This window comes from Arvicola amphibius, chromosome 8 (genome assembly GCF_903992535.2).
Source record: "Arvicola amphibius chromosome 8, mArvAmp1.2, whole genome shotgun sequence".
Lineage (NCBI taxonomy): Eukaryota > Metazoa > Chordata > Mammalia > Rodentia > Cricetidae > Arvicola > Arvicola amphibius.
Genome location: NC_052054.1, coordinates 52,188,874 through 52,213,335, shown reverse-complemented (window position 1 = coordinate 52,213,335; position 24,462 = coordinate 52,188,874). Strand labels below are relative to the sequence as shown.

General features: G+C 43.6%; 1 protein-coding gene across 1 annotated transcript in view; it reads right to left on the bottom strand.

Moving 5' to 3' along the window:
- Positions 1-9,258, bottom strand: part of Mettl24 (methyltransferase like 24) — a 119,770-nt gene extending 110,512 nt beyond the window's left edge. The window contains exon 1 of the mRNA XM_038339815.1: positions 8,900-9,258. Within this exon, the coding sequence (XP_038195743.1) occupies positions 8,900-9,205 (306 nt within the window). The 5' untranslated portion in view covers positions 9,206-9,258. The remainder of the gene's footprint in view (positions 1-8,899) is intronic.
- Between the last annotated feature and the right edge of the window lie 15,204 nt (positions 9,259-24,462).

Below are 24,462 nucleotides of genomic sequence, written 5' to 3'. Positions count from 1 at the left end.
AGATAGTTAAGCAGAAAGGGAATTGATTAAAGATTTATTGGCTTACAGCTACCCAAGGGCCGGAGCACCACTTCAGACATACTAGTGTAGATTGCATACTGGGTGTAGTGATGCACTAGGGTATCATGGTGCAATCTACGCTAGGACAGACTGGGCAGAGGAGCCACGTACCTCCCACATCCCCATCACCAGACCCCTGGCCTCAGAGCTACGCTGTAATCCTCACGTTATCTGCTTCTTTATATCTGTAAGTTACCATCCAAACTCCCTCACAGGTATGTGCAAGAGGTGACGCTGGGGTCCCGTAAAGGAACATCAGCTGCAAAGGGAAACATTTTCTTAGAAAACTAGATAGTTCTGCAAACACAGGATGATAAGGAGGAAAAGGTACAACCCAAACAAAAGTTGGTACCCACCACGTCTGTGGTAGGGGTCATCTGGATGGCGGGGGTATCCGGGCTCGCTTTAGCCCCTGCTTGGTTTTTCAGAACCCTCCTGGGTTCTGTAGCTCTTCTTTGTCTTCTCAGACCATTCCAAACAGTCTCTGGTTTTCCTAGTTTCAAGTGGGCCTGTCACTCACAATCCCAGAGTCCTAACTGATGCAGAAGCAGCCTCACACTAAGGAATCCTACAGTAGCCAGTGGAAGCGGAGGCTGTAAAGATGCAGACCAGATGTGCTGAGCAATAATTTGGATGTTTTTTTTTGAAAAGTAACTGCATTAACAACAGCAGCAACAGAAATCAAGTATCATAAGACTCTAGTTTTGGTTTGAGAACCCGAATTGAGGTAACGAGCCGACTATTGCTATTTCCTTTTCTACCACAAGTCCTCATGAGTAACTTTTTGCAAAAAGAAAAAAAAAAAGAAAGAAGAAATGAAGAGAGGGGGAAAATGAGAGGTGGGGGATAGAAGAACGAATGGAACACAACATATGAATCTTGTGTATTTTTCAACCCATTGGCTGAAAAATCTTGTGTACCAGCTGCCAGCTTTCTGCCGAATACTACCTGAAAATAGGATAATATTGGACAGGGGCTGGGGAGATGGTTCTGTGGGTAAAATGCTTGCTACTCAAGCATGAAAACCCGAGTTCATATCCCCACACACATGCGGAAAGCTGAGCATCACATACCATAATTCTAGCCTAGGGAGCCAGAGACAGAAGGATCCCTGGAGCTTTGAGTCCAAACAGTCTAGCCAACACCAGTTTTAGTGAGACCCTGTCTCAAAACTGTGGTGGGGGACCAGGGATAGAGAGGTGGCTCAGTGGTTAAGAACACTAGCTGCTCTTCTAGAGGACCCAGGTTCAACTTCCAGCACCCACAACCTAGCAGTTCACAACTGCCTGTTACCCCAGTTCCAGGGGATCTGATGCCTTTGGCTTTCTCAGGCACCCAGTCTGCAAGTGATGCCTATATCCATGCAGGCAAAACACTCATACACAGAAAATAAAAACAATAAATAAATCTTTATTTTTCAAAAAGGCAAAGCAATAGAGGAGGACATAAGACATCAGCTTCTGGTCTCCACATAAGGGCACACAACACATACACACCAAAGAATGCCATTAACAGGTAAATAATTAAACAATGAAGATAGCTAGAGACATTCATAACTATATAAACTCACAGGACATATAGAGAGGACAATGTCTGGGTTCAGTAAAAACAAAATCCCTACAATCTCTTTCTAGGTCCCAGGTCCAAGATTTCCAAAATAGGTCAACTGGAATAATATAAAATATGAGAAACAAATAGCCAAAGGGAAGACTGCAAAAATGATACTGAGTCATTAGGGAGCAGGAAGGGCTCAGCTGTTTAGAAGAGGACCTTGTGCTTAGAGCGAGTGCTCAGAACTGACTGATTCTAAGTGGACATCTGGGAGCTAGCCCCAGAGTGGAGCAAGGAGAGCCTTCTGGTGGCCCTTCAGAAAGACAGACAATGGGCTCTGAAAACTGGGGTCTGCTGAACATCCCTCTCCTCCAAAATGAAGTGACTGAACTCTTCCTCCAACCCAGTGAGAAATCTCCAGCATTTCCCAACATACTTCCTTACTTCTTCTCTTTTGTTTCCCGTTCTGTTTTATTTTTAAGTTAGACCAAAAACAAAAACTGGAGGGTGGTGTCATAAAACCCAAACAGTGCTACACTGGTTAAATATATTTTTTTATGAACAACCCTCCCCAATATCCACTTCTGGCCCTGGATGAATCAATGATTCATCTATATCCATTCATTTTCTCAGTGTTGGGGCAAAATAACAACAGAAGCAAGTTAACACAAGAAGCATTCCCTCTGGCTATGGTTTCAGAGAGTACCGCCTACCGTTGATACCCTCCGTCATGGGTATCACCCATCACAGACACCATCCATCATCATGGGTGCCACTCATCATGAGCACCATCAGTCTTGTGCATCATCCTTCGCGGGTACCACCCAATGTGATGAAGAAAGCACAGAGAACAGGATGGAGGAGTTTATGGTGACAGGATCATGAACTTGGACTCCTCACATCTCTGAAGATCAAGAACAGGAAACAGAGAGGAAGGAATGCTAGCTCCCATGGTCTTGGGCATTCAAACTCTTGGTCCCCAGTTGGTGGTGCTCTTTGGGGACATTTAGGAGACAAGGCCTAACTGTAGGAACTTTATTTCTGGGGCAGGCTTTGAGAGTAAGAAGTTTCACTTCCCTGCACTTTGTTCTCCCTGCTCAGTGCTTACCATGATGGAGGTGGGCTCCCAGAATTCTACTCCGGCCACTGTGTCTGCTGCATCTTCCTCCCCTCTAAGATGGACTCGAACCCTCCAGGACCATAAGTTAAATAAACTCTTTCTTCTGCAAGTTGTCTTGGCTGTGGTGTTTTAATCACAGCAACAGAAAGGTAACTAAGGTACTCGATTTGTCTGTCTTTCTCAGTTCCCAGCCCATGGAACAGTGCCCCCCTCCATATTCAGAGTGGGTCTTCCCACCTCAGAAAATCCTGTGTCAATATGGGTCAGTATTATAGATATGCCCTAGGTGCGCCTTCTCCATAACTCGAAATCCAGTCCAGTTGACTTTGAAGGTCAACCTTCATCACATCATCTTTCTTAACAATGACAGTACAAAGGGACCTTTCCCTTTGTTGTAGATGGTATGCATATGCCATACTGTCATGGAGCTAAGAAGTATTAACTTTGCTTGTCACTTTTTAGGAAAAACACCTGCTCATTTTGCAAGTATTTGGCTCAAGGTTGTAACTTCAAATGCTTTCTGAGATTATAAAGGTAGAGAATAGAGGGGATGCTAAGTGGGATCCCACAGGGTACCCCATCTGAAGAAGTTTACATTAGGATATAGGTGGGCTCAGAGCAAGATCCCACTGGATAACTCACCTAAAACATTTACACGAGGGTATAGGTGGGGCTCAGTAATAGAGCACTTGCTTATAATGTATGAGTTCTGAGTTCAGTTCCCACTACCAGAAAAAAAAATGCTGTGATTCAAATTCATTGGCTAGATTTACCTTCTGAGTAACTAACAGCCTTGCTTGCTATTAGTTTAAATTACATATGCCCCTAGATTGTAAGGCTTCTAAAATTCAATTTTCTTTCAGTCACTTGAATAGGATAAAAATGCTTGTTGGAGACCATATTTCCCCATCCTCCTTTTCCAGAAACCTCCACAGGACACTGATGGGTCCACTGTGACATATCTAGAGGACCCAGGTGCTTTTTGAAAAAGATGCTTATCACTGCTGGCGAATTGCTATGCTGAGACTTGTCTCATGGTAAATGAAGCAGGCTCCTGTTACTTCCCCTGTATCGCAGAACAAAGAGCCCAACTTCTCAGAAACAGGCCTGCAAGGCTATCATTGCACAGATGGAAAAACTCAAGGGCCCTCCACCCTTGACAGTCTCCCGTTTAACTATGAGGCCCTGATTCTCTTCACAGACTGAAAACGGAAATCCAGTTCTATTCGAGAAAACTGGCAGGTCATTTTTCTCCTCAGAGAAAATGGACCGCACAAATTATACCCAAAAACCTAATATCTCCACCGCTGGCTGTTGAGAAACAATAGAGCCTCCATTATCAGCCCTCAGCCCACAGAACACTCTCCAAGAAACTAACTGCAGGATTTGGGTGGAAGCAGAGCCGTGGTCCCCACTGAAGGCACATCAAAACTGCAATAAAACCCCGCTTTTTGAAATGAAACTAAGCAACTGCTATTTCACACCCACATTCCGCTGGAGCCCATTCAAATCCTCTCCGCCGACTTTGTTTCAAATGAAAATGTTCAGCTTCCTGGGTAGTGCGAGAGGGCTGATTCACGCTGCTCCCTGTACGTCAGAAGTATGGGTACATATGCAAAACCAAAAGGGCTGGATATGACTGCTGAGTTCGAAGACTGTCGCCATCAAAAGAGCTGGTGCTTACCCCCCCCCCCCCCATCTAGATGTCATCCGTCCTCATCTCCCAGGGCTTGAGGATTGGAAGTCCTGATGCGCAAGAGGACGTCATATTTAGAGCTAGTTCTATACAGCTTGGTAAAGGGAATACAGGACGAGGGAGCGATTACAGGAGAAATATGCCTTCTCTCGGTGCCACAGGCAACTCAACCCACCCTTCAAGGGATCTGAGAACAACAAGGCTCTTAAGGCAATTGGGTAAACAGGGGAGCACCCCACACACTTCCCCATCTTCTTGCTGACAGCTACAGAATTAGAAAACTAAGATGACAAGAAATAAGCCCACATTTGCCATATGGTTTTTCAGAACAGGAAACAGTACCCCCCCCACACACACACACAATGCTCCAAAGGATCTGTAACTCACCAGCCAAGACAGCAGCACATTGCTGGGTTCTGTAGCCCAGTGACTCAGAAGTCACTCTGCTTGCCAGAATATTAAATGTCAAGTGACATCGCTCTGAAAAGACATTTCTCCTGGAAGCCTGGTCCTGAATGAAGTTCTCCAGAACAAGCAAGGCCTACACGTTAAAAAGCTGCTTCCTCATAGATGGGCTGCCAACTTATAAGGGGTACCATATACACCCAAGAGTACATAAGAAGCCTACATCACAGAAACCACATATAACCCTCTGTAAATAAATCCCCTTGAGAACTTCACCCACGGGAATCCTAAGAAAGCAACAACAGAATCCAGAAACACGCAGGAAACAGACAGCAGAGAAAGGGGCGTCAGAGATGTTTTGATCGAGGCGCACTGTGCCAAGTTGACAGGTTGCAAGCACTGATGAGGTGCTCGGAGTCCGTAACTCACAGAAATAGGCAGTTTCCAAGATTGCCACAATCAAAAGGGGCCGTGCTTACCCACCCCTCCCATCCATCCTCACCTCCCAGTGCTCAAAGGCTAGAACTCCTCGTGTGCAAGAAGACATCTGTATGGTTCTACCGCCTGGTAAAGGGGGATGCAGGAAGACTCTGCCATCTCTCTGTGTCTGTCTGTCTGTCCCGATTGTTTCCTTTCAAAGTAGCAGAAGCTCTGATTAAGGTGACAATATAATTGTTGAATGTTTACACCTCTCACTCCTGCAAAGAAAGCTTGGCGGCAAGCGACACTCTGCAACCCTGTGAGTATATTCCATGCAGGCTCTCACCACCCAGAAAGCTGCCCACAGAACAGAATGTGCTCTCCTTTTACCAACATGGAAGTTGCCCAGAACTAAGACTCCTGTGAAACTGTTAATCAGTAATCTCAAGCAATTAAATTAAAATAGTAAAATAAAACATAAAAGTTCAATAGGTAATTTCCAAACTCAATTTTAGTTTATCATTGGTGCATTCACCTTGAATTATACCATGTCTGGTAATGCTCAAAAGGAACAAGGTTTATCCCCAAAGGGGTGTAAGATGGTGAACTCTGTTATCAGAAGTGATGTGGGACACGCCTCTGTATGCTGTGAATATGTTTTATTATCATTGATTAATAAAGAAGCTTCTTTAACCTATGACAGGGCAGAATATAGCAAGGCAGGAAAGCCAAACTGAATACAAGGAGAAAGAACACAGAGTCTGAGAGATGCCAGTAGCTGTCGGACAAGCAAGATGTGAAGTAACAAGCCATGTGGTAAAATATAGAACAACAGAAATGGAATAATTTAAGTCGTAAGAGCTAGTTAATAGTAAGCCTGAGCTAATAGACCAACAGTTTATAATTAATATTAAGCCTCTGAGTGGTTATTCAGGAACTGGCAGGGGGGAGAGAAACCTTCAGTTATACAGAAGTCAGAAAACAAATAATTGGCCTTTCCAGTTTTGAGGATGATTTTAACTCAGCTGTAAAAGACTAGCGAAGTGAAATAAATCCAGAATCCTGCCTAGGAAGCAGGCAAGATGAGATATATATTCTTAAAATAAGTAAATGACCATGGAGAAGATAATCTAAAGACAATGATTCCGTAGGAGGCTAAGAACTTAATATGTACAGCAGTGATAGTCTACTTCTTATATCATTTAACCAATGACATTTATTTAGAATCACCCTTGAGAAACAAGACCTAATGGTATTCACCTTCCATGTGTTAGTGTCTCTGGAGTTTCCTAGGGTCACTGTGGGGAATTAAATTCCTCCCAGTTGAGAACACTTTCACCTGAGATAAATTCTTGGGTCTTCACATGAACACAGCAACTCAGTCTCACAGAAGGCATTGCTGTTGCCATTACAGGTAGCAGACAGATGAGCATGGAAATAGGAGTAGATTCTCAAAGAACCTTGACATGAATGGTCATGGATAGAAATGACCCTTGACGTGAATGTTTGTGGTAGGAAAGAGCAGAAGATTGGCAAGACGGGCTACAGAGAACAGGACTTGGGGTATGGCAAAGGAATGCAAACAAGCTATGATCGTCCACATTTGAGAAACAGCTAAGGCTGAAGACTTGGGACAACTTAGAGAAAATAAAAGCTGTTATATTGACTTTATAACATGCTAGACACTGTACTAAGTTTCTTTCTAATTTAGCTATAATGACTGAACACCGGTACTCAGACCCTTGTCCCGTGAGCCACACTCACCTCCAGCCGACCCCACTGTAGTACCACCTGCATGCAATGATCCCAAATCACTAATTCAGCGTGGACACTGCCTCCAAGCCCCAGATTCAACATGTTTGACTGTCTATTTGACATTTCCTACTGACTAGCTAAAGGATATCTGAAGTCTGGAGACATGGCCTCCTTTCTGTAGTCCACCAAAAGCAAACGGAATCCATTTGCTTTGCCATGTGCCTTCCAAACACAGCCAGGCTCCTCCCCTTCTTGCCACCCCCACATCTACTTCCTGCCTCCATTTCCAGAATGGGTCTCTGCTCCAGCCTCCTACAGGGCATAGAGGTGAACCCCACTACACACACACATACAGACACACACATACATACACACACCCAGTGACCTGAGTCTATGCTTTCCAAACCTTGACGCTTGTAAAACAGGTTCTAGTCACCAACAACTATGGAGACAAAACCTTGGGACTCCCTGAACAGCAGACAACCAGCATGGAGAAAGGTTCCGAAAGGGAACGTATCAAAGACAAAGTGTTTGAGGACATCCGCAGAGGGACACAGCAAGCCAGGCTCTTCAAAAACATCATCCCAGCTCCAAATGTCCCCTTTGTTTTTTTTTTTTTTTTTCTGACTGATCTTCCTTCACAGGTTCAAGGCCTGCATCACATAGAACTCCTTTGCTGGGCCCCCAACCACTTAGAATTCAGTTTGTACTCGCAGCATTTGACCCCACATCTAGTGGAAGCCCTTGACAAGAGTTGTGAATGCTTAACGCCGCATCTCGGGAACTGCATGGGCAGCGTGAGAAGGGAGTGGATCTTTTAGAGTAAGCCTCGCTTAGTCTTTCTATAGGAGGCACATTTTAGAGACAGAAAACAGATCTGTGCTTATCCCAGAAGATGTCAGCGTAGCCTATTGAGTAACTACAGCCATGTGGGAAGACGGAGGGCAAAGCACGTAAAGGAACTGGGGGAAGGAAAGCCCTGGAAGAATGAGGGAGGGTATTAGAATCGGAGAGGAGGAAAGCGGAGGTAGGAGCAGATTGGTAGAAGTGGGGGCGGGACAGATGTCATCAAGAAAAAGAATGACTCTAGCCAGCACATCCAGCGTTGCTTCAGAGGATGCCATTGCGGCCGGAAGCAGGAGTGATGGGCGTAAGCGCCTGGCAAGCTGCTCCAGCCTTCAGTTCCCAGTCTTTCCACTCTTAAGTACCATGTAAATGATGAGCTCCCAAAAGAAGGTGGGAAGTCCAGGCTTCAACAACCAGAGCTTAAAACTGACCTACTCAATGAAGCGTGAGGCAGGAAGTTAACGAGGCAAGGAAGAGAGCGCCTAGCCAGCGATGTAAGACAAACCTAGGTTTGACCCTGGAGGGTCTAATTATTTTCCCACTAAGCGGTGCTGGGGCCTTGTCTTCTCACCCTGTGACAGTCCCAAACCCTGGGTAAGAACTGGTGGGAACGCGGCTGGAGAGCAGATCTTCACCATCACCTAGACCTGGTGCAAGAGCCTTTCACAGAATCTACCCATCCGGCTTTGTCCAGGCCTGGGTGGGAAAACACAAGGACATCCATGCTTCCTTTGCTTTCCCTTACTGCTACGCAGCGGCCCCTCCCTCACTGGGATGGGTATGGTTGCTGGGTGCTCTATTCCTGGAAGGAGGCCTGCCAAACTGGGCGCTAGCAGTGGTTGGGTGTGGATGGACTCTGCTCAATTCCACTTCAGTCAATGGGGCCATTGAACAGACTAAAGTTCCAGGGAGAGCACAGTTAGAAGGAAGTGGAAGAGTCTCTAGGGCCCAGTGGGGAGGTCCACCGGCCTGAGCCAAAGGCTCCCCAGCGCCGTCTGGGTGCCGGCTCAACACCAAAGTCCAGGTCTGCACCGTTTGCAACTGACCTTCCTGCGGGAAAGCCCGCGTGGGGTGCAACAGCTCGGCTCAGGCGACGTGCTCCCGCCACTCCGGGGCAGTGCTCGGCGCCCGCTGCGCACGTAGGTCACCTGCCTCCTTCTGGCACCGCGCGGAGGGTCGGGTGCGGGCAGCAGGTGCGGCCGGGGAGGCTCCAGGGGAACGCGGCGACCCGGAGGTCCGGAACCCGCGCGGTGCAACTCCATGCAGAGCCGCAGGCCCAGCAGCAGGGCAGCACCGAGCAGCCACCGGGGCAGGACTCCGCAGCCGCGCCCGGGAGGCCTGGCTGTGGCCATCACGGGGACCCCGGCCTCAGGCTGCACTCTAGGTCCCACCCTCAGCTCCGCGCCGCCAGCACAGAAGCGTCCCCACTGGCCCCAGGCTGCCAACTGTGGCAACTCCCCAGCGGGCCGAAAGTCGGCCCGCCTTCCTCTCTCTGTCACAGAGGAGGCCCCGGTGTAACCTTATCCTGCCCAGCAGGAAGAGCGACGGGGCGGTGGGCTAGGCGCGCACCCATGAGACAGTCACAGAGACATCAAGAACACGTTCCTGGGGTCCTGGGCTCTGGTTTCATTTGCTAGTGTTACTATTAGACACAGAGGAGGGGTAAAGGTGAGCTGCCAGGTTTTGCACCAAAGAAAAAGTTCTATCAAGCAGTTTTGTGCCATATATATATACTATATATATATATATATATATATATAGTATATATATATATATACAAAGCATACTTATGCTCGGGTTTACAACTTCTCTCCCTCAAGGAAGGAGGGGGGGAGAGAGAGAGAGAGAGAGAGAGAGAGAGAGAGAGAGAGAGAGAGAGAGAGAGAGAGAGAGAGAGAGAGAAAGAATAGCACTCCATGCAGAAGAATCAAATTAGAGTTATTCCGTTTCTAAATTCTGCCCGGAGCCAATCCGTGCTTTCTCTGTGTGTTATGAAATGTGTGGGGGAGAAGGGAAGGGGAAAGCCAGCTAAGACATCTGACAGCCGGGGAAGAGGGAACAGAAGTTACCGTGGCATGATGAAAATCAAATTAATTTAGCTACACACACACACACACACACACCTCCCCGCTGCCTTGCAGAAAGGCAGAGGGACAAATTTATCTCTGGGCAAAAATGCTCCCCAGCTGGTACGGCCATCATCACCTTGACCTCAATTAGTGAAACCTAAATGCTCACAGTTAGAAGCCTGGGGTTGATGTTCCACTTTCAATTGTTAGGGTTCTTTCCCTCCACCTGTGAGGGGTGAGTTTGATTTCTACACTTACATTTGGGTTCTTTTGGATCCTTTGCTTTTTTAACTATGGCCAGGTACACACACACACACACACACACACACGCACACACACACACATGCCTGCAACATAGACAACAGAGACCTAGGATGAAGTCTGCCCCCACCCCCACCTCCGCCCCATTTGAATTTTGGTATTTTTCCATAGGGCATTCTGCTCTCTGAAATGCCCATCCATTTTTAGCTGAAGACTTAATTTATTCTCTGTCACAGAGCACTTAACCTGTTTTCCTCCAGCCATAGAGCCTGGCAACCCAATCTAGACCATTCCCTGGCCACCCCAGTCCTCAGTTATTATGCTTGAAAACATACACACATGATTGGAAGACAGACAGACAGACAGGCAGGCAGGCAGGCAGGCAGGCACACAAACAAACAGATATCCACTTGCTCACCTCCAGGGAATTTGCAGATAAAGTCTGCTTTAAGGAATAAAAACAAATACCTTTTTATTCACACAAACTGTAGGAGACAGTCTCACATCCTGTAATTATTTACATGAAGTGAGTTTGAATCACAACTCTCTCATTGAGCGACAGGAGACACTAAACAAGGAATTTGGCTTGCCTGAGCTTCTGCTTCCTGTGGGGAGACAGACCTATATTGAGGGTTACAAACATCACATAACTATTATATATTCCGTGTTTGAGTAATACCTAGCCCTCAGGAGCTAATTTTTTTTATCATTTACCAATAAAGAAAATTCTGGATATTGTTATAAAACAGTATGCAATTTTTTAAAAGTGGAAATTACAAGAAAAGACAAGGTAATCTATAAACACCATTGACTTGAGGTTTATGAACATCTTTTCTTGACTTAGGAGATCCAAATTAATATGATAAAAATACATTCTTTGTGTGTATGAAAACACCACCTGACACCCATTGTTATGTATAACCAGAATATGCTAAGTATTATGGTTGGTTTTAATGTCATCTTTCCACAGATTAGAATCACTTCGGTAGGGAGCTACACCTGAAGAACTCTGATTGTCTCCATTGATGTGGAATGGCCACCCATACTATGGGTAACACCTTTGAGTAGTGGCCCAGATTAAATGACAGTATTTCAGAATGCGTGATTTCCCACCTTTTGCTTCCTTGACCTTCCTCTGAGTTGATCTACCCTGCTGTGCTCCCAGGGCAGAGGGGCTGATTTCTCCACCACAGCAGAACCAGCATTCCCAAGCTTTTGTCGTGGAATAGGGACAGTGCTGTCCAGGAACTTCGCAGGCCTCTAAAGTCAGACTGGTACTTCTGAGGTCCCTGCCCTGGGGACTGGGTAACTACACTGTCACTCCGAGACTGCTTTCTTGGTGTGGGAGAATTGTCTGTATTCTTTCAATCATGTTATAAATAAACGCTGATTGGCCAGACAGAAAATATAGGTAGGAAAACCAGATAGGAAGGAGAAATGATGTAATGAGAACAGGAGAACTCTGGGAAGGAGGAAATTGATTCCTCCCACTCTTGCCCAGACCATCGAAGCAGCAGGATGTGATCTGCCCCATTGAAAAAAGGTACTGAGCCACATGGCTAACATAGATCAGAAAAATGGGTTAATCAAGATGTGAGAGTTAGCCAGTGAGAGGCTAGAGCTAATGGGCCAACCAGCTTTGTAACTTATAGAGATCTCTGTGTTATTTCTTTGGGGTTTGCCGGCTGTGGGATACTGGGTGGGACAGAAACCCCAACAAACAAGCAGGCCTGGCCCCCTTCATGTTATACTTTCTGGAACTACTCCCACTGTTGAGGCACCCAGCCTCAAGAACCGAATATTGGGTTCTCAGAGTCTCAGATGTGAGTTGACTACATTATTTTAAAGCTTGCTTGATAATATATTTATCCAGTTGGTTCTGTTCCTGTAGAGAACCCGACTAAAACACCAGCAGTTTCAAGAACATGTAAGACTCATGATCCTGAGGCTGGGGCTGTAGCTCAATGGAAGATCATTTGCCTAGAGCATGCAAGCCCTGTGTTCCATCTCCAAACTCAAGATTCTACAAATGCTCTTTAATGAGTAATATACTTACACAGCGTCATTTAAAACAACGTTTATAGTGTTTGCTAAACCTGGTTCAGCAATGTCTGCTGTAGATTTCACTAGAAGTAGTTTAGTTTAGTTTAGTGTTTTTTTCTGAGTGGTTAACACAAAATCTGCATATTGTGTAAAGAAGCAATCTTCTCAAGATCACGGTGCCACTAACATATGCCCTCTGCAAGTTTCTCTACAGAGAGGACTCAAGAAGATGCCCCTCTATTACTAGAATGGGGTATTTAGTAAGACTTCCGGCTGAGAAGAGAGCACAGCACAGGCATGGATACATGCAGAACAGTGTAGCCCTTGAAGAGAATGAGCAAGATGATCTCATATTTTCCCTTATCTCATTTTATGCTTTGTTAGGGGAAGCTGTTAGTTTATTCCCAGCTGGTCAGACCCCCAAAATAATCACACAGAAATCTGTATTAATTACAATACTGTTTGGCCCAATAGCATAAGCGTATTGCTAGGCAGCTCTTATATCATAAATCAACTCATTTCTATTATTTTATATTGTACCACAAGGCTCATGGCCTGTCAACAAGGTTCCAGCTGGTGGCCTGCATCTTTCTCCTCTGGCAGCGCCATGGCTTCTCCTTGATTCTGCCTACTCTCTCCCTATATATCTCTTCCAGCCTGGAATTCTGTTAAGCCATTGACCAAAAGCAGCTTCTTTATTAACCAATAAAAGCAACACATATACAGAAGGATTTCCCACATTGTTTTCCCCTTTCTGTTAAAATAAAAAGGAAGGTTTTAACTTTAACATAGTAAAATTATATATATTAAAACAGATATCAAGCAAGAATTACAGTTACAATATTTATATCTACTTTATCGTTTGTCATAACTAAGGAAAACTATAACTGTAACTATTCTTCAACTCCATCAAAGACTCCAGAAGGATATAATGTTACCTAAGTAAACAGAAAGTGCAATGTAAGCAACTTCCAAAACTCTAGAATTGATAGAGACATCTTGCTGCCTGGACAGTCACCCAAAGTTGTTTTGTAACACTGGGGCATCCATCTTCAGCCCACAGGCCCATAGTATCTGGCAGACTTTTCCATGAAGCAGGAAATTTTGAAGACAGTTCTATCTATATTGGCAGTTTGTCAGTCACTTTCTTCTGTGTCCTGCAGAATGTCTAGCAGACTCTTTCATGAAGTAGGAACCCCAAGGGATTGTCTCATCTTTAGACAAGTTCAGCAGTCATTTCTCCGTGGGTCCTATATGTCCAGTTCATATAGCATAACAACAGGCAGTCCAGGCAAGAGCAGTTTTTTGCCCAATGGCTAACAAACTCCATAAGGCGCCTCTTCAGTGCCCATCATCCTCTTGAAGTAGATTGGTGCTGCCAGAAGCAGATGAGTCTCATTGTCACGGAAAGACCTAAGTCATTAAAACATTTTAAATGCCATATTCTGAAGGTCTCTGAAAGAATTGAAGAATATCTATTTAACTGAAATATATCTCTATATATCTAGAAAACCTAACATGACTAGAAGCTTGACTGTTATAGATGACTATCTATTAATCTATATTTCTTAATTATACATTACATTTTTTAATGAGCTGCATAAACACAATACCTTAATCAAGAGCAGAAATATACATATAACAAAACTGACCTAAAATTTATATCAATAAACCAAGATCCAGACCAAAGTAAAGTATCCATCTCTATTTCATATCCCCCTTTAAAAATAAACAAACATTTATAAACAATCAGTTATGGAATTTTGGTGTAGTTTTCTCCAAACTGCTTCTTGCTTTTCATCAGGCAAATTATTTTCTTATGGGGGTTTTCACGGAGACCTTTCAGGTGGTCTTGGTCCATCAAACCATATTAGTCTCAAGGAATCCACAGGTTCTCATCTTTGGTGAAAATACAAGCAGAACCTCCTTTCCAAAACAACTTATCCTTAGACCCAAATTTTGAAGTCAAAATACCTTTAAAGTATATATGTTGGTTTAGCTTAGCAGCCCATACAATGAAATGTCTCTCTGTACTTAGCTCATTTACAGTCCAAAAATTCAAAGAAAACACAATAATAAACATAATCCAAATTCTATGTATTTTCCATCTTTACGTGGCTTACTTTTCTTTATTCCTTTTATCTATGACTGTCTGTACTCTGTCTCTTTGAAGACCTTATTTTTAAAACTATTTACTTCTTTTTTATAACTATCTATATTCTTTTTCTTCTCTCTCCCAAGCCTGCATACATTTATCCAACACCCTGACACATTTAGAGAACTTTTTCATCTGAATATGTCATTATTGTGTATCTGTAATTCTTTTCTTATCAGAACCACTTTTTTTTAAAATGCTAAGCAGGCCGGATTAGGACCAACTCCTCCATCCTGCTTGCTTGCTCGGCCCAGTCTAACACGGCGGAGGCATGTTCGCTGTCTCTGAGAACCATGCACATTGCCCCATTTTAGGCAAACAGTGGGTCTATGTTGCCATTAAGCAAGTTGTAGCACTCTGCTTACAAATCCTATTCAAGTGCTCAGCCTCCTGAAAGAGGCAGAGTTCATGCTGGCAGCATGAACCAGGAAGCCGCCTTTTTGAGACCCTGTCTTTTTTTGTCTGCTACCACTAAATCAGGAATACCTCTCTTAAAGGAGCTGTGGCACACTGCCAGCAAACAGAGCCCATCTGAAAAAAAAGCAGTTAAAATTTGTTTTATTTTGTGTGTGTGTGTCTAGAATTTCTTTCCAAGCCTTCTCAGGTTTTATGTGGATTTAGTTAGCACACATTGGTGTACTAATCTGTAGTAGGAGTCCTCTTCTTCATTCCCAGCTGCCAAGACCATGAAATAATCACTCAGAAACTATATTATTTGTGATAGTGTTTGGCCAATAACTTAAGCATACTTCTAGCTAGCGCTTATATCTTAAACTAACCCATTTCCGTTATTTTATATTTTACCATGAGGCTCGTGGCCTACCAGCAAGGTTCCAGTACATCTGTCTCCATCAACGGTTACATGGCTTCTCTTAGACTCTGCCTTCTTTCTCCCAGATTCAGTTTAGTTTTCCCAACTAGCTCTATTCTGGTAAGTCACTGGCTGAAACAACTTAATCCATTAACCAATAAAAGCAACACATATACAGAAGGACTTCTCACACCAATTCTTCTCTAATTAAATGTTTTCATTATGGGGGGAACCCTCCAAATTATGTGCAATGTATAAATACCCTTTTCCTTTATATTTGGCAATCATGTTTACGTGTTAATTACTAATCAAAAGACCTATGGCACGTATGTAACATCATTAATTTTCTAGGCAGAAATCTCCCACTTTTAACTTCCACACAATATTTCCCTGCACTGTGAATGATAATGAAACAGTTCATTGGTAAGCTGGAGACAACACTGTCATAGCTGACAAGAGATCTTTCATTCATGACCTTTGCTTATCTCAAAGTTGACCTGGTCAAGGTTGTTCCTGGATATCTCAAATATGCAGATGATCATTGGCCATTGTGTTGTACGTTTGTTAATTAGATATGGGTATCAGCAAAACACAACAGCAACCTTTTTCAGGTCATAAATTATATTCTCCGTGGGGTTTTAGCCAATAAAATGAATGAAAAAGTTTTTATTGCTGATCTCCAACACTATGTATTTTAATTCATATATGCATTACACACACATGCACACACACACACACAGGAGTGCAGTGATTTCCAGCCAGGGGTAACTTTATCTTACAAAGACACACTTGTCAATGTCTAAAGCACTTTTGACTATTGCAGCTGGTATGGGAAGATAATGCTAGTACCTAATAGGGTAAAAAGCCGGATGCCTCTAAACATTCTCCACTGGAAAAGACAACCTTCCACAGAAAAGATTGTTCCAGATCAAGATGTCAGGAGAGCTGACTATGAGAAACCACACTGTCATAATAGATGCTGATATCGAAATTTTAAATTACTGACATGCCAAGGAGAAAAGAGAGACCAACAGAAACGATCCTCGCCTTTGTAGAGGGGTTATGCCTGCTCCACCGCAAAAAGCACCCGCGCTGAACCACAGAAATTAGATTTCCAAGAGGGAAGTAGCTGGAGTGTTGGCATCAACATCTTCCTCCAACTGCTGTCATCTTTCCTCCACATGTACACTGTGAGAAATATATACAAGCCAAAGAAGATGCAAGCTGTCATTTCCTATTCAGAGGTGACGTATCCTGACAGACTTACCTGTTTACCAAAGGGAAGCCATGTACTTCCTACTGTGATCTTCTTTTGTAACATAGTATTTATATTACTACATACCCAGATTATTATATGTATCCAAAGAAGACAAAACCACCACCTTGTAAATAATACATATGAGATTTGCTTTAAAAGTAATCCCGTGGAGAGAAGTAGGGGATGAATTGGGGTATAAAACTGTAAGTTGATCATTGTTAAAGCTGGGTAATGAATTCACAGTTCTTTATCACTGAGAATGTTTAAAGTTATGTGCAACAAATGTTTTAAATTGTGAGATATTAACTACATCTCTCAAAAACAAAATTGACAGTTCATATTTATAACACGTTGTTAGAGGATTTGGATGGTTCTATTGTCACTATAGTAAAGAAGACTGAGACATCTGTACTCTCTCATAGTTCCTATATTGGGAGACCAAGAGTGTATAAAATTTACAGTCCAGATGCCCTTCACCCACAGAAGACCTGTTCCAAAGACCTGCAATGGATACTCCAACTGGATAGACCCAAGCTCTATACAAACACTGCTGAAGCACAACGGTCAGTCTGATTACTGAGACATCACCATAACTGGTGAACAGAGTATTCAGGAAAATGATGACCAATTCATTATGAGATCAAAACAACATGTAATTGACAACTTATGAAGTGGTTACTTCTGGAATTTTCCACTAAGTATTTTCCCACCTACACTGTCTTCAGGAAACTGAAACTATAGAATAGAATCAAAAGTCAGGTAAGGGAGGGATAGTGTGTTTCTCTAGCAAGAACACCTAACACAATGCAGTCAGTACAAGTCCATTCATCGGTTTTCACACTGGACATTAGGTCTCTAAAGCTGGTCACCACACATCTCTGTATTTTGTGTCTTTTGACCTGCTTCTCCCCACTTTCTTTCCTCTCTTTGTCCACTAATAGTAACCACTATTTCATTATCTGTGTACTTGAACTCTGCTGTAGTCAAAATCATGTAACATTTTTATGACTGCCTGTGGCTTTTTTCACTTAGCATAATGTCTTCTGGACCATCCATGCTGTGGAAAAATAACAGAATCTCATCCTTTATTAAGGGCAATATCATCCCATCTGATCAATATATTACATTTTCTTTATACATGTTTGTTGGTGGGCATTTATGTTCCTTGGCTATTGTGAACAATACAGCAGAAAACATGGGGATAAAGTATCTTTTTAAGGTGGTGGTTTTGTCTTCTTCAGGTATATACCCAGAAGAGGGGTTAAGGTTAGTAAATCTCTGCTTTTAATTTCTGCAAAAGTTTTTGCCATAGTTTTCTGGTGTGGAAGTCTTTCTATATATGTATTGTTTTTATTGGTTAATGAATACAGCTGCTTTGGCCTACAAACGGGCAGAATAGAGTAAGGCAGGAATTCCAACAGAAAGAGGAAGGAAAAAAGCAGAATCAGAGAGACGCCATGTAACCGCCGAAGGAAACAGAAGCCCCAGGAACCTTACTGGTAAACTACGAGCCTTGTGGTAAAATACAAAATAATAGAAATGGGTTAATTCAAGATGTGATAGCTAGTTAATAAGAAGCCTGAGCTAATAGGCCAAGCAATGTTGTTATTAATACAGTTTCTGTATAATTATTTTGGGTCTGGGCTGCTGGAAAGTGAACAAGCAGTCTCTACCTACAGTCTCCATAGCCAGTGTACCAGCCTACATTCTCACCAGCAGTAGCCTGGGATTCCCACATCATTGCCTACAGTTGTTATCAACAGACTTTATCTCTTCTCATTTTTAACAGCATCTTTGTGGATCACATAGCAGTTTTTAATGTACCTTCTTGGCTTAGTTATTGCAATATCTTTTTTTTGGTTTTTCGAGACAGGGTTTCCCTGTAGTTTCTAGAGCCTGTCCTGGAGCTAGCTCTTGTAGACCAGGCTGGCCTCGAACTCAGAGATCCGCCTGCCTCTGTCTCTCAAGTGCTGGGATTAAAGGTGAGCGCCACCACTGCCCGGCTTGAAATATCATTTTAATGGCTAAAAGTACCATGATTTACCCATTCTTCTATTGTTGTGGAAGTTTCATTATTTTCAATTTCTACATTTTAGGACAACACGGTGGTGAATACCTTTGCAGCTAAATCTGAAGAATTGGATATAGAGTATGAGAAAACGAAGTCAAGAATGAGTCCAAGATTTTTCTTAAGAATGAAGTTGCCATTGACTGAAAAGGGAAAGACTCTTGAGGAAGAAAACCAAGAGGTTGATTATACAGTTTGGAAAGCCTATCTTTACATTAAAGTGCAGAAGCAGAGTAAAAAGCAGGTGGATTTGAAATTAAAATTCCTAGAAGCAGTAACATGACTTTACACCTTCAGCATAGAGTGGAAAGAAGGTAAAATGTTTTTGAGAACTTAACTATGATATTCACCAATTTAAAGGCAGAAACATAAGGAGAGTTCAATCTAGGCCCTGAGATAGATAAGCAGTATGATAAGAAAATATGGGTCCCAGAAGCCATTGTCTTAGCTACTTTTCTATTGCTGTCATAAGACACCATGACCAAGACAACTTAGAGATGAAAGAGTTCATTGAGGGCTTACAGTTTCAGAGGGTGAAAGTCTATGACCGTGACGGTGAGGAGCATGGCACTGGGCAGTAGCTGAGCGCTTACATCTTGATCCACAAGCACAAGGCAGAAATAACTGGGGTTGACATGGACTTTTGAAACCTCAAAAAAAAAAAAAAAAAAAAAAAAAGCCTGCCCGCAGTGACACAAAGCAGAAAATGTACTTCTAGAGTGAAGAAGCTGAGGGGCCTATTAGGAGATAGACAGAAAACTGCCCATGAGAATTGACAGTGTGATGCCTTTTACCTTGTCTTCCCAAGCCAGAGTATAAGCCCCATGAACTCAAGAACTTTATTTATTTTAGTTATTTCTACAACACCAATAGTTAGAATAACTGCTTAGTAACTTGAGAAATAAGTGTTGAAATAAAAAGCAAATACAGCATCAAGTCTGTGGGCAATTATAATTATTTTGTCATACTTAAATCCTAAGAGCAGAGTATTAATTTAGGGAAATTTGTCTTTTGATGAAATGTTTTATTAATTTTAAGCATACCACAAAAGGCTGTAGTAATCCTATTTAAATACCATAAAATATTTCTCTGTTATGATTTAGAGACATCAAGGAGTAGCCTTGAGCCATCCCCCAACAGAAGAATGACCTCAGCAATGTTGACATCTGGTTTCCTACTTCCTCCGATTCTTCACTTAAACTCCCTTCAAATGCCTCCCCAAGGCCACATTTCAGATGGGATTTGTGTTCACTGCTCATCAATTAACTTCCTCATCACAACATCTTCTGGAGTCATAGCTACATATTAAGAAGCTAGCTTAACATGACTTACGCATGCATCAGAAGCATCCATATTCAAGGTCAAACTCACAAAGTTGAAAGCTCTCAAGACCAAAACTAAAGTTGCAACAGACTGACTATCCCTGGATCTATTTGAGACCCAGAGCCCTGCCTAATATCATACTACAGCCTAGGCTTCAACCTAAGGAAGCTGGTTATGAGCTGGCCTTAGGAAACAGCTGGTCAATGTGTCTGGGTGCCCCGGTCTGCTTGACAAGAACCTGCTTGTCTCTTTTGCAAACTCTTACATTGTGTTCTCACATTGTTGGTGTCAATCTAACACCTGGAGATTTGCTGTAGCCTTCCTCTGACATGTTTCTCAAATTTAGGGGTAAAGATTTTATCTCCAGCGCATCTTCCCACAACCATCCTGTGGAGGGATCGGGTGCAGCACACCACATCTCTTCTATCACGTAGATCATATCCATCTCAACCAAATAAGAATCCCAGCCAAACCTAGCCTGCCTACTCACAGACTACATTTCTAGACCCTACCTCTAGCACTACAGAACCTGAGAAAGAATCGGAGATGTCCTCATGGAGGTCACTAGGAGGAAAGCGGGCAAAGATCAAAGAAACTGTGGAAATACAGAGCTCTGGAAAGGTGGAAGCCACAGTGGCCAGTGGCTTCTAAGTCAGTCTTAGCTCCTGAGTTTCTGACAGGAAGTTTTACTGACAAAGCTTGATATGGGATTCCCCTCTGTATGCTGTGAATACGTTTTATTACCATTGGTTAATAAAGAAACTGCTTTGGGCCTATTGAAGCACAGAATAAGGCAGGAATTCCAAGAAGACAGAGGAGAAAAGAAGGCAGAATCAACTAGATGCCATATAGCCACCACAGGAGACAAACACTGAATGGAACCTTGCCAATAGGCTACAACCACAGGGCGATACACAGATTAATAGAAATGGGTTAATTTAAAATATGAGTTAGCCAGGAATATGTCTCAGCTACTGGCAGAGCAGTGTTGTAACTGATATAGTTTCTGTGTGCTTGTTTCGGGTCTGGGCAACCAGGAACAAACAAGCAGTCTCTGCCTACAATAGATGCCAACATACATACACACATACATATATACATACACACACATACACTTTCTAGACACATTCTAGAAAAAAAATCTTAGAAAAATTGATTTCTATAAATTAGCCTCCACAGTGAGACATTCCTAGATTTCAATAAAGGAACTTGAGTTGAGAATGAACAAAATACATCCTTTTTCCGAAGGACCACCTAGGGAGCGCTTCCCTCCCACACCCTCCACAAATTTTAGCATTATGACACGTACCAAAGATAATCTCCCAGCTATAGATCACTCTGAAGTAAAAAATATTCCTGATTTAAACTTTCCCAAACCGAAGGGCTCACCAAACCTTTCAAGGTCAGAAAAGATCACCAGGAAACCGACAGGATAAAGAGAGGCACAGCCTGTTCAAAAGCAAAAATCTCAGGCTTCTGTCGTTTCAGCTCGGCTTGTGAATATATTAAAAATCCTGAGGTCAAAGGCCATTTCATTTTCTGCCCACATTAAGGCAAAAATAGCCCTAGGGAAAACATAAGAACTGTATTATTTTCAGAACAGAATGCACAGGCTCTCAAGCCCAGGAATGCTTCGGAGTCACGCTGGGGCATTGCTCAACTGCAGCTTCAAAAGCCCCACCTCAGGGAGTTCCAGTCGGAGGCAAGTCCCAGGGGGCGTCCTTTTAAACAAGCGGCACGTGGCCCAGGGTCAAATCTATAGCTGCCTTGGCACTCTGCTCCCCACTGCGGTGGCAGAATGTGTGGGAGAAGTGGTTTTTACACGGTTCCTTTGTATCCGTGGGTACAAATGTCCTCCATCGAGTCCCCTAAGGACAAACACTAACCAAGTTCCCAGCATTGACAAGGCACGTTCATGTCTGAAAGTTCTGGAGGTCGCCGGGCAGCTTTCCCTTCTCCATCTCTTCTCATCAAGAGGTGAAGAGATTGCCAAAAAGAGAACCCCCTCACTCCCTTCTTGTCTCCCTTCCCTGCCTCCATCCCCCCAGTTTTCCTTTCCCAATTTGCCCTCAGATTTCCCAAGAGTTGTGAAGTAGGCATTTCTGTATCAATCTGCCCAACCTGCTTCCTCCAGGTCTCCTTGCTCCTCTCTCCCTCACCTTCTCCTTCTCTCTCTCCTACTCTCTCCCTCCCTCTCTTCTTCTCCTAGACTCCTCCTCCTACTTCATCTCTCTGCCAGAAGTCCCGCCTGTAACCTCCTGACTAGCTATTGGCCCTTCGGTTTTGATTACACCAATCACAGCAACACACCTTCACACAGTGTGAAAATATCCCCCAGCACTGGCACAGGACCTCAGCACCCCCTGGCTGAGTGAGATGGAATACCCCACAGCTCAGAAGTTTGCCTTCCTCTAGCTGCCTCAGCACCCCCATCTAGAAAATGGGTATAACACAAATGACTTCACGGGGTTGTTGTGATGATTAAATGAGCTCATCTATTGACCAGACAACTGCTTAGCACTTCTGAGCCCGCATGAGTTCGTATATAGAGATTTGAGGGCTGTGCCTGGCCACAGGGCTAATGTTTTGTAATTTGTTACTGGCGTTGTGTTTTGCAGCAATTTATGCTTTCCTTCCCTTGCCTTCAGTTGAATTATTTGGAGCCTGTGGTCTTTCTCCTTGGGTGAGCCTTGCCCTCTGCCAGGGGATGGCTCTCCAAAGTTCCCCACACTTCTGAGAAAGTATATTGATTCAGACTTAACTCGCAGATCCTCCCTTCCCCTTTGATCTGAACTGCATAGTAGAGGTCTCATTCATTTCTACCTCTGGGGCTGTCGTGTGCCCTGCAGCCACAATGCCTCTCTCTCCTTCGCCTTTCCCCTCCTGCTCCTGAGCTCACATCACACTTCCTTCCTCTTTGAGGCTCACTCCCCAGACACTTCGCACTTCCAGCCTCTCCGCCCCTGTGTGCCTTTCACCTGCTGCCCTGAGCAGCCTTGGCGAAGATCACTGGACTAGAGTTTACGTCTTCATTATCAGATGCACACCACTTGCAGAGCACACAACCTCCAAATTTCCCAAATCTTAAGACTGCTGAGAGCAGCTTCTGCCAAGAGGGAGCCAGGAACTTCCCATTCCTCATCCCCTGCTCTTCCACCTTCCCCAACAACTGAGCCAGTCCCTCAGAAGAGGAGACAAAAGCCTTCTGTAGGAGCCCTATTGTTGCTAGGAGAGCAAAGAAATCACTCCTGTCACAGTGATAGCCAAGAGAAAGGCTAGCTATCCGGGCTGGAAGGCAAAGAGAGCAGAAGTGTGTGTGTGTGTGTGTGTGTGTGTGTGTGTTGTATCCATGTGTGCCTGTGTGTTTGTGTGTGTGCTACTTCAGCCACTAAAGTATAGGTCTCTGCTAAGCTTCTTTCTTTTTTTAATATTTATTTATTTTATGTATACAATAGTCCCTCTGCATGTATGCCTAAAGGCCAGAAGAGGGCACCAGACCTCATTACAGATGGTTGTGAGCCACCATGTGGTTGTTGGGAATTGAACTCAGGACCTTTGGAAGAGCAGGCAATGCTCTTAACCGCTGAGCCATCTCTCCAGCCCCGCTGCTAAGTTTCTAATGGCCAAGTATCTTATTTAAGGTCTTTGTGGTTTTTAAATCCTGCTATAATATGGGAAAATTATATATATATATATATATATATATATATATATTTGATACATATATAATAAATATATATTATATATTTATTTAGTCAAGGAAACAATCCTTATCATTGCTAAGACCATGACCAGACATCTCTCAAAGCCATTAACTGCATCTATGCCGACTGTTCACCAGCCCTAAACCCACAGCATATATAGGGCCTGGCCTAGGAATGGTGGAATCATCATTTTTGCCTCCCTGTCCCTGGCAGTAACTCGGTACAATACATGCAACAGAGAAATTCAGGGGCTTTTCAATGCCACACGTGACCAGGACCAATCTTCAGGCCCCTTCATTCATTCTATCCCAACACTCACTGTGATTTCCTGCCTCTGAGCCTTTGCTCTGGTCACTTTCTGTGCCTGAAAGAAAACCCTAAAAAGCCCCGTGTCAGAAGTGAGACAGTCACAGTCGGTTTGCAAAAGGATGGATTGAGGAGTGTGGGTTTACTACGGGCACAGGGAGTCACTGTTGGTTTCGGGGAGGGGGTAATTTTTATTTGATGCATATGAGCATTCTGCCTACATGCATCATTGTGTTTCACATGGGTGCCCAGTGCCCAGGGAGGCCAGAAAAGAGCTTCAGATCCCCTGAAACTGGAGCTACAGATGATCGTGTAAGGTACAATGTGGGTGCTGGGAACCAAGCCCAGGTCTTCTGAGAGAGCAGCAGGTGCCCTTAGCTCAGAGCCATCCTTCCAGCCCCAAGCCACTGATGGTTTTTAGGCAGAATGCATTGGCATGACTTGGAATAGACACCGACGAAGACCTTCATTGACCTAAACGTGCAGGCAACGGCTCTTCCAAAGCCCTGTCCTATAGACTTCAAAATAACAGCAGCACCAAACTGCTGAGAACACAAAACATTAGCTATGATGGCTCTATTGGGGAAATGACAACTTGATTCTAGATAGAA